At 41.3% G+C, this 11643-nt stretch overlaps 1 protein-coding gene across 1 annotated transcript in view; it reads right to left on the bottom strand.

Moving 5' to 3' along the window:
* Window positions 1-408: 408 nt before the first annotated feature.
* The window catches only part of LOC125030028 (oxysterol-binding protein 1-like), a gene marked incomplete at its 5' end in the record, with an annotated part of 51718 nt that continues 40483 nt past the window's right edge, over window positions 409-11643 (bottom strand). The window contains 5 exon segments of the mRNA XM_047620268.1: window positions 409-3850; window positions 4336-4556; window positions 5691-5857; window positions 6739-6908; window positions 8851-9001. Coding sequence (XP_047476224.1) covers window positions 3708-3850; window positions 4336-4556; window positions 5691-5857; window positions 6739-6908; window positions 8851-9001 — 852 coding nt within the window.

Below are 11643 nucleotides of genomic sequence, written 5' to 3'. Positions count from 1 at the left end.
AAGGAGTTAACGATTAGGATAAGTGGACAGAAGAAGGGATGAAGAAGAGAAGGAAAAGGAAAGGGGGAAAAGAAAAGGCCAAGCAAAATTTGTCGAGTCGATGGCTGAGATCCAAGGCAGAGGCGATCCCTTACATTGGGCCTCAGCCTCCGTCTCCTCAGCCTCTCCCCCACGACAATGAGCAAGGGATTGGGTGGAAGGTTTCTGTAGATGATCACTTAATATATATTTTTGACTAATGTATTTTCTTCCATTCTTTTTCTTGTAGAGTTAGTAGTATTTTCATACAGGCAAGATTCATTTGAACAAATGCTAGGATCACCTCATATGTATAAAAATATGTTTTCTATGACATGTAGAGAGCCTTTTTCTTCCTTCGTTTCTTTAAAGGGTAATAAAAAAGTCCAATAATACTAGTCTCCCATTTTATTTTCTCTTGTATATCACAAAAGCAATTAACGCATCATACAAACTATATATGTAAGAATAATGTACTGATAATAACTCTTAAATATTCCCATTCAACAATATCTCTCATGAGACAATATTTCCCTTGTAAAAGTACTATGACCAGCAGCAACACAACTGCCACGATGGGTGTTTGAAACTATGAATGCACTGATCATCTGGGAAACTATCAGTGCTGATTTTTCTTACATTGGAATCAAAATACCCCTAAAGATGCCAATCATTCATGTTTAAAATGTTCATGAAAAGCCATACATCAAAATAACAGGAGACTTTTCATCTCCTCATATAAAGCTTCAACAAGAGCACATCATCAATCAGTCCATTCAATCAAGATGCTAAGTTCTCTAACATTTTACAGATAAACCTCATTAAGACTGACCACAAGAATCCAAGGCAAAATATATCATTCAAATGGTGATCTCCAAATACAGATCTGGTTATTCAAGCAAGAGTTAATCAACAAAACAGATTAAGCAAAATGAGGGGACTTCAGTGTTAATGAGGTACGACTGTACCATTGGTCAGCACACACCCCTAACATGGGAATATGTACAGATGAAGGTGTCTAGTATTCCTACTGAGCTCTTGGTTGCTCCTACTCTCATATGTTTCCTTGGTTTATCACAAGCAGGCAAACTAGGTGTGAAGAGACTAACTATTATGACACTTGAAGTCATCTTCAGGGGGCTTTATTCCTTGAAGTGAAAAAAGAAGAAAAAAAAGAACAAACCTGACAAAAAGACTACAAAAATCACAATAGTTCTTCCCAGCACATTTGATATCAATGTAGCACTTACCGAGTAGGCAGAGGAAAGCTTACAGTAACAAATTACATACCTATAACGCATCCATGGAGGAAATAGGCTACACATAATTGTTACGCTAAAACTGCTTTGAAACTCTAGCTACTCGGCCACTATGTCTGGTAATCATCGAGACAATTTAGTCCTAGAGCTGTGGGGATACCTCATAGCTCCAGTTATATATATATGTGGGACAAAGAGGTATCATAATGCAACAGACACCCTGCAGCAGCAGGAATATCTTAGGGATAACAATTAAATCCTGGATCAACAGGGAAACCCTTGGACCACAGATACCTCAGAACAACATTGTGTATCAAAAGAAATACTCCCAAGCAACAAGACCAGGAGCTGAGGAGATGAAGAATTGCACACTATATAACCATGACTATCCAACTTCTGAGTTTGTGATATTTAAATGACAATCAAAAAGCTTTGTGATAACCTAGTTAATCACATAACTAATACCAGTACACAAAGCACAAAAACTATTTCTTTCATTTCATTTCCTAAAGAAAAAATGCATAAATACATAAAAAAAAAATCTGTGACAAGTTAGGGGAAGCCAGAAGCTTCTTTGAGCAGTCATAGGATGCAAATCAAATTTGGTTGATAATTCTTTAGTTAAAAAAGGAATAGATTTCTGCAGTGAGGGACAGCAGCTGACCGATGCAACCAGTGGCTCCACGTACAACAAATTTTAACCAATCAAATCTGTAGCTCCAACCACAAAACAAAGAAATTTTGAGCTCGTATCAATTTGATCTTCCCGAAACCACTGGCAAACAATAAGATTACAAGGACAGATGGCCACATCTAAAAATGACTGCAACATGTTAACTTATTGATCAGTTAACACCTGCCTACTGCATTATCTATAAAGAGAAAAAAATATGGGGCAACAGATAACAGAGTCTTCATGTCTATTAATATATCTATGTGCAGTTCTTTTCTTCTTGCAGATCATAAAATCCTCAAAATCTGAGCTGATTAAAATAAGTGTTTTCTTTAGATAAAAGCAACAAAAAAACATTAATTAGAAATTTTCAAAACTATGTTAATCTGCAGTATAACATCACCATTAACAAGAGAATATCACCAGCAGATCCCTACTACAAAATGGTGAAATGTGTCTTTATTTAATCTTTATCATCATTACTTTTTTTTTGTAAACAGAATTCTGATCAAGTTACAGACAAGTAGTTCTCTTCATAAATCAAGACAGTATGTTCTTAACAAGCAATACTCAGTAAGGAATTGACCTCTCCCAAACATTCTTGGGCAGCCAGCCATCTGACCTTCCATCTGTTTGAAAATAAGTAATCTTTCACCTTTGTTAGAAAGTATTACAGAACTGCTGACAGTCAACAGCTGATACAGCCACAAAACAATATTAGAGAAATGTATAGTATGATATTTCCTAGGTAAGGTAAAAAATATATTCACCTGTTATTTTACATGTTTCTAAACAAATACAAATTGGGAATAATTGGAAAAAATACAACTGTACAATTGGGCAGCTGACACTGCAAGAGTTGCACAAGCCCCATTATTCTAATAAATCATAAATTACACCTAACTCAACAAGGCATTGGCTTGAGCCATAATGTATGCCTTACAAACTGAGAACACTTTATATAACATAACATACAATATATATGTCTCATGCCACATCCCATTCACAGCTGGCCCATTAAACTACATTTTAAACTCTTTTATAAAAGTCACTTTTCAATTTGAACACCATTCTTTTCAACTCTTTTACAGTCACTTCAATCATATAATATGGATCACAAGTTGAGAAGTACCCCCAGACTGTGGTTAAAACATAAGCATTAGCACCAGGAGTCTTGGTAGGTACTTCGGAGTCCATGATATGGAGAAAACATGTCACTGTGTTAAAGTGCACACGAGCCTTGCTGACTCCTAGAGCTGTCGTAACTAGGCCTTGCCTTGGAGACGTCCTATTTATAAACAAGTTACAAGGGCTTAGGACTCAATATATCATATATATATATATATATATATATATATATATATATATATATATATATATATATATATATATATATATATATATATATATATATATATCCTTTAATTTATATAAAAACAATTGTATTTCCTCTTGCAAATTAATTTGGCTGCAATACTGTTCTTTTGAGTACAATAAAAAAAAAAAAAAAAAAAAAAAAAAATCAATACAATAATGATATATCTAAAGTCAAACAATAATAAAGATGACCCATCCTTGAACTTTCAACTTTCACGGATTCATAGTTACAAGTTTCCAAGACATTGTACCTCATGTATGATTAGACCAATTGATGCACGGGACAACATTGCCTCCAAACGGCCTGTCCCAAATCAGTTGGGCGGCAGAGAGAAAAAAATTGCAATATATTAAGGCAGGTACTAGACACTGTCCGTGGACTAAAATATGTCTGGACATCTTGACCATTCCTGCTTTTCCTTGCAGTCCCAATAATCATGTGTAAACCTAAAGATGAGAGCCCCTGTGACGTCATCCGTCTCCTTTACGAACCATGTTGGACTATAGGGAGGATATTCACGACCTGCAATAGAACAAAAGAGAAGGATGAGTGATGGCAATAAAAAAAATTGATGTAATGAGACATTTCCTAATGACTTTATCCACTTGCTGCAACTGAGAAAATAGAAAGAAACATAGAATAAAATCATAAATGTTACAGAACATAGAGTAAATGGAACCTGTAATTCCTGTGTAAGACAAATGCAATCTTTTCATCTTTAATGATGCTCATTATTTTCCAATCACCTATGCAACAATAAGCAATTATAAACATGAACACTGTTACTAAGAAAAAAAAACAATAATTATACCTACTAGCAATAGTAAAATACATATTTGTGTTCAACTATGGATAATTACCCAACTTTTCAGTATCCTATACTATAGTACACAAGATTATCAAAAATAATTAAACATCCTAAGAATAATTACTCAGTATTGAGAAAAAGAAGAATAAGAAAAAAAAGGAAAGGAGAGGAGAGCAAGAACACCGACTGTTCAACCAACCTTCTGCTGTTGCCTGCTCGGCCTCTGCTTCCCGTCTGCGCCGAGTCGCTCGTTGTTTCTCCTCTAGCCTCAACTTCTCGGCATTTGCTTCGTCCCACATTCCCTCCTCCATCAGCCTCTGGTCGGGCCGGTGTCGGGAGTCAGTCGGCGAGACGTTCTCCTCTGGCTCGTTGAGCTGGCAGGCCAATTTGGTGAAGTTGTAGTATTTTTCTGACTCAGGCCTGCAAGAGGAAGGAAGGAGTCTTTACTTAATGGCACCTGAAAAGTCTCCCAAGAACTACACCATATTGAAGGAAATCAAGGTAAAAAAACATAAACAATGATAGAATGTCTCTGCTTGTTGTATCGTATTATATATTATGCCTGTAATGCTTAGATGTCAATTTCTCTATTCTTCTACTTGGAGAAATGGAGCAATGGAGAAAATATAAAGCATAAATAACTTTTCATACATTTTTCTTACAAAAAAATTAGAATCACTAAAATCACATACAGTTCAGATTTATTTATATATTTATCTATTTATTTATTTTATTTATTTTTGTTTTCTTATGTGCATTCCATAATAGTTTGAAACAAACCTTGCTCTTAACTTCAAACTGAGATACATAAAAATATAATGAAAACTTCTAATTCTGTTATTAACCCTTTGGCACAGGGATGATATGGACATACATGCCACTGTGGGTTTAGTTTGTTCATTTTACTTACATATAGATGGCTCCAAAAGAGCTTAGACACCATATCAGTTACTAGTCCTACCCGATCACACCTGTTCACCCTTTTTCTTGACAGGGATGCAAAGGAATTTCTTACACTATTATCATTGATAATAACATTACAGTAATCTCAATGTCAATGACAACAGTGATAACAATAGTGATTTCAACAGCATAAGAAAAAATAGTTTCTCAAAAAAATCAAGAAATGGGGATGTCAGGTGAGGTCAGGTGAGGTCAGGTGAGGTCAGGTAGACCAACTAATTGATTCTTTGGCGACTAAGTACTTGTGGAACCATCTACGTGTAAACTATGTTTGCAAAATAAAACAAGGCAGTGACTTTTACTTATGAAGGAATTATTTTGTGCCATTTAAGAGGTCATGATCCACTAGATAATTTTGGAATCTTATACATTCCTCTAGACATCAGGTATTTATTTACATAATTGTACAAAATCTTCCCAGACCCACCCTATAACCTCAAAGAACTTACATATATATCTTCATTCACATCGTAAAGATCCATCAAATATAGAACACCCTTCAATCTGACAGATCATCACAGTACGGTCTCCTACACACCAAATGCAAATATAGCATTAAAAAGAAATTCTACCTATACAACCATTACTTACACAATTGGATTCCTCTTCCACAGAACTTTTGGTGGTCCAGTCTCGTACACCGGCTTGCCTGCCCTCATCGACTGAGAGGTCACTCGGCAGGCTTCAATCTTCTCATCCCAAGTGCCTGTGATGAACCACTTAAATGTACCTTCGCTGTCCACAACATAGCCTGTTACCTGTAAAAATGCAAAAATGTTAGATGGCTGATTGGTGTACATTATACATTTGGACACACTTGTAGACTGAATGGCTTCTTTAGGTGAATAATCTAAAACAAATATCAACAGAGAACTTTAATTTTCCATCAAATCCTGTGAATAAAATGTGCCCTACATGTAAAAAAGATTACTCTTCAAATACTGATATTAAACATGTAGAATTAATTTCTATACTGCGGCAAATGACTTTCCTTCTTGTATCAATAACCTGAAGAAAGAAGATGATAATGATGAAGCAGAAGAGGAAAAGAAGGGAGGAGGAGGAGGAGGAGGAGGAGGAGGAGGAAGAAGAGGAGGAGGAGGAGGAGGAGGAGGAGGAGGAGGAGGAGGAGGAGGAGGAGGAGGAGGAGGAGGAGGAGGAGGAGGAGGAGGAGGAGGAGGAGGAGGAGGAGGAGGAGGAGGAGGAGGAGGAGGAGGAGGAAGAAGAAGAGGAGGAGGAAGAAGAGGAGGAGGAGGAGGAGGAGGAGGAGGAGGAGGAGGAGGAGGAAGAAGAGGAGGAGGAGGAGGAGGAGGAGGAGGAGGAGGAGGAGGAGGAGGAGGAGGAGGAGGAGGAGGAGGAGGAGGAGGAGAAGGAGGAGAAGAAGAAGAAGAAGAAGAAGAAGAAGAAGAAGAAGAAGAAGGAGGAAGAGAAAAAGGAGGAAGAGAAGAAGGTGAAGAAGAAGAAGAGAAGAAGGTGAAGAAGAAGAAGAGAAGAAGGTGAAGAAGAAGAAGAAAAGAAAAAGAAGAAGAAAAGGAGAAGAAAAAGAAAATGAAGAGCAAGACCAAGAGGAAAGAACAACAACAAGATCCCCATTTCCTCTTTTATTTCTCTCTCTCTCATATAATCCCTTTCTCTGTACCTTCTTTGGAATCTCCCTGGAGAAGTAGGAGTACGGAATGAACTTAAGGCAACACTTGTCTCCAGTCTTGTGGTTGACAATCTCCATCTCGCCGTGGTTGTCCAGCCACAGCTTCCCCACGATCATGTTGTGCACGGTGGTCGACACCTTCCTCCAAGTGTAGTGGTTCCCTGGGCAGGAGAGGGGGGGAAGGGGACGTCAAAAGAGGTCATAATGTTTATCAATAGTGTAGATCTGGAAGAATTTAGGTGTACCATTTACTTTTTTTTGCCGAGTTGGCCAACGGACATATATTTAGTAGTTATCAAGAATGCTTATGCTTTTAAATGGGACATGGAAATAATCAAGAGAGTAACATTTACCTGCCTAAAATGAATGAACAAGTAATATACTAAGAAAAAATTCAAAATGCATGAATTAAAAAAAGACATTCTCTCAGTATTAAAAGAAAAAGGAAAACATAACCCCAATTTCTTAAACAATAAATCAACCACTTACACAACCAAACTCCCAACTAAATAGCAAACACCCTAACAGACTCTTAAAACTCTAAACAACGGACATCCCAAAGTGCCTCCCAATCTAAACCATCCATAAACTTTAACCCATACGATTAGACGAGCCAAACATCCATGCAGAAACCCTCAATTAATAAGGAGACACCCAATTCCACCCCGCAGTCCGGCCGCCACCAGCACGCGCCGGGTGTCGTGCCTGCTCCCTCGCCGGCGCGGACCCACACTCGGTTATGTCTTGCGAACCTTCGGGCGTGTCTGCGTGAGGGGACGCGGGTTGCATTCGTGTTCTTCCTCGCTTTATTCCTCCCTTTCCTTTTTTTCCCCGCCTATCTGCACCTTTTGTTATCCTCCTGGTCTTTTCCTTCCTTATTTCTTCTCCCTATTTCCCTTTCCTCTTCCTCCCTTCTCTCTGAATCCTTGCCTCCTCACCGGTCTTTCCTCCTCCTTCTTCTCCTCTTTCTCCCCCTTCTTTCCTCCTCTCCGGACTTTCTCCCTTCTTCTTCCCCTCTCTTCCCTTCTCCTTCCTTTCTATCTACACTTATCTACAACTTCCACGCTCCACCTCTCCCTTCGCCCAACCCCCATTCTTCTCAACACCCTCCCCCTCCTCCTCCCCACCACCCTCCCCCTTTCTTCTCTCTCCCAATACCCCCCCCCCCAATAAAAAAAAAAAAAAAAACATCCAAACACTAATTCCCGAAGCCGTTTTCCCGCGGCCAAACATCGCGTAAAAAAAAAAAAAAAAAAACGTGATCCGGACCAATTTTCCGAGAAATGTTAAGAATACGTGAAATAAAAAAAATAAAAAAAACCATTATTATCCTGTTCCTTGATGGGTCACGCTCATGGAAATAAAACGACGCCGTAATGGGTAATTATTTCAAATTTGTGTTTTCTCTGTATCTTCCGGAAAAGTCTAAACCGTTCCGAATTGTAGATAATTACACGCTCGATCACGCTGCCTTTTCCCTCCTCGTGCTGCGATTATTAACGGAATCGGGGTCTTATTGGATCGATGAAAATGGCCGACTTCGAGAAGAAACTTTAATCAATGGAAATCAGACCAACATAGCTAATTATCTACATCACCTAACGGATGTTGAAAAATACAAAATAATATTGATTTGTTCAAGAAAAAAATATTCAAATTGTTCAGACACACCGTCATCATGCATAAAAAAATATACGATAAACTAACCACATAAAATCATACACACACACACACACACACATACACACACACACACACACACACACACACACAAACACACACACACATATATATAACAAAATTAACAAAAACAAGTGAAGAAATAAATATATAAGTAAATAACGCCGCCGGAGACCGTAGATACACTAAACTAGAAGGAAAAAAAAACACCTGGGAGTCCTAAAAGGTAAAGAATAAACACAGAGAACACGACCGCATCAAAATCCAAAAACCAACTAACCACAAACCAGAAAAAAAACATTACCTACCAGAACAGCAAACATCAAATAAAATAAAGTAAAATAAAATGAAAAAATAATAATAATTCCAACAACCCACCATACCAAGTACCCCCCCCCCCCCCGACCCTGAAGTTGCACCTACCGGACTCGAGGAACTTGAGGTGCGCGATGCCCAGCGGGATGATCTGCAGGTACTTCCCGCGGAACTTGGACGACATCGAGAACTCCTGCCAGCTGTGCCACCCGGACGTGCCCTCCACGTACTGCGCCACGATGGGGGGGTGGTGCGACACCTGCGGGGGAGAAGGGGGGGGTGAGTGACGAGGGATGTGGATAATAAAGGCATTAATAATAATAATAATAATAATAATAACAAAATAGTAGTAGTAACCGCAATGATTGATGATGATGATGATGATGATGATGATGATGATGATGATGATAATTATAATAACAGTAAACAACCCCAATTTCTACAAGTACGAACAGCACCAATAAACAGACCTGTCCAACCATTTTCCTCCTTCTCTTCCCGTCACCCTCCCTTACCTCACTCCCCCAACGCACTCCAAGCCATCGCCCTTTCTTACGTAACTCGCCTTTCCCACATACACTTTTTCCGCACGCGTATTGGCGATGCAAGATTGACCGCGCGTTCTGTCACCTGAGCCATTCCGCACTCCTGGTCTGCGCTCCTCTCGCTTGTCTCCTCTTCGCCCTCTCTCTCTCTCTCTCTCTCTCTCTCTCTCTCTCTCTCTCTCTCTCTCTCTCTCTCTCTCTCTCTCTCTCTCTTTCTCTTTCTCTTTCTCTTTCTCTCTTCTTTCTTTCTTTCTCTTTCTCTATCTTTCTCTCTTTCTCTCCCCCCCCCCCCTCTCTCTCTCTCTCTCTCTCTCTCTCTCTCTCTCTCTCTCTCTCTCTCTCTCTCTCTCTCTCTCTCTCTCTCTCTCTCTCTCTCTCTCTCTCTCTCTCTCTCTCTCTCTCTCTCTCTCTCTCTCTCCCTCCCTCTCCCTCTCCCTCTCCCTCTCCCTCTCCCTCTCCCTCTCCCTCTCCCTCTCCCTCTCTCTCTCTCTCTCTCTCTCTCTCTCTCTCTCTCTCTCTCTCTCTCTCTCTCTCTCTCTCTCTCCCTCCCTCTCCCTCTCATTCTTTCCCTCTCTCTCTCACACACCCATTCCAGAGACACAGGTCTTCATTTCACAGACGAAAGTACACCGATTGATGGCACGCACAACGCCCGCTGACCGACAATTAGCGGCGCACGGGACAATGAGCACGTTCCCGGCCCCCCTTGCGTTCCGCCGCCGGTCACGGGAGCTCGAGCAAAATGGAAAGTGCTCGAAAAGATTGGACTCTGTTAGAGAGGAATGCGGAAGGGGTTATGATACTTCAGAGAGGGGAAAGGAGGGGGAGGGGGGACAGGGGGGAGGGGGAAAGGGAAAAGGGGAAGGATAAGGGGTTACAGAGGGGGGAAAGGGCTAGGGAAGGGGGAGAGGAGAGGAAGGAGTAGGCGAGAAAGCGGCGAAGGAGACAGGGGAGGAGAGAGTAGGGCTTCAGGACTTCAGAGAGGGGAAAGGCAAGGAGACGGGAGAGGAAAAAAATAAGAGGGGAAAGGAGAGGGGGAGGGAGGGGATTACTGGGGAATTCAGAAGGGGGGGAGGCACGAGGAGGAGGGTAGAGGGTGAATGGTTGGTCACTGGTTATTTAGCAGGTTATGCAAGACGAAAAGGAGCAGAGGAGAGGAGGGAATGAATAAACGCAATACCTCAAACACGAGAGGAAAAAAAATAGAAAATCACCTTTAACTAGACATAAAAGAAACGAATAACACTGGTAGAGAAACTTTTCAAAAAATACATAAAAAAAACGTAAAAACTAAATAAAAAATACATACTTTCTCTTTCTTACGATTCCACAAGGTAAATCATCACTAAAAGAGAACTAATCCCCGTACGGAAGACACTTCGTCAATCGCACTTCGGCAGAATGGCGCATCAAGAACGGTGGACATGATGTTGCAGCGCACAGTGGCAAGGCCTGCAGTATGAGCAATGACTTACGCCTCCACAGTCCGCTAAAAGCCTTCATCCCCCCACCCCCACCCCCCGCACGCGTCTTGGGGATAAACTCCGCTTCTTTCCCCTCCTCCTCTTCTTTTTCTTTTTCTTCTCATTCTTCCTCCTCCTTCTCTTCTTTTTCTTTTTATTCTCATTCTTCCTCTTCCTCCTCCTCTTCTGGGGGAATTTCGGAGCAAAATATCCGTCTCTTCCTTTCTCTATTGACACGGACGCACAAACGGTCTTCCAATCCGATCTCAGTATACCAAAATCACGCCTCAGACTCTCCAATCACTCTGGCTTCTTAATTGATTTTTATAATTACCTTCGATTGGAGTTACGCCGTATATTTTCTCCCGATCATCTTACGAGTCCCAGTCACTTTCAAATCACAGGATGACGGACTCTTGACGCCGTGGAAGCGAGGAAAGCATTTTTCACACGTTTAGAGCATTTTCCATTCCAAGACAACACTCTCGGCATCCAGTAGAAACTCTCGGCGCCGATATGTGGTCTGTTGAGGAAGCACGCTCTGGAATGCATCTTGAACAACATGCAGTTCCCACAAGCGAGTGACTGGCCGAAGCAGCTCGCTAAATCAACAACCCATTTCATCCGGGGCCTTTCACCGCGGGGGCCCCGCGCGTCGAAACTTCATTACATAAAGTGACGCGCCAAAATCTCTCCCGGAGAAACTCTGCTGCAGCGGCCATCTTTCTCCTCTTGCACAAGCGCGCCCAAGGAAGAGGTCTGAGGGCGGCGCGGCGGGCGTGGGAGTCCCGGGCCGCCGGCGTCCGCGAGCCTCCGACGCGTCATGACGGTGGGAGCGTCATCTCCGGGCGGCGCGTCCTTCCCACCATCACGCACGCCACGCTCCGGCCCCG

This window comes from Penaeus chinensis, chromosome 2 (assembly GCF_019202785.1).
Source record: "Penaeus chinensis breed Huanghai No. 1 chromosome 2, ASM1920278v2, whole genome shotgun sequence".
NCBI classification, from domain to species: Eukaryota; Metazoa; Arthropoda; class Malacostraca; order Decapoda; family Penaeidae; genus Penaeus; species Penaeus chinensis.
The sequence above is the reverse complement of the archived record's forward strand: the minus strand, read 5'-3'. Positions and strand labels throughout refer to the sequence as shown.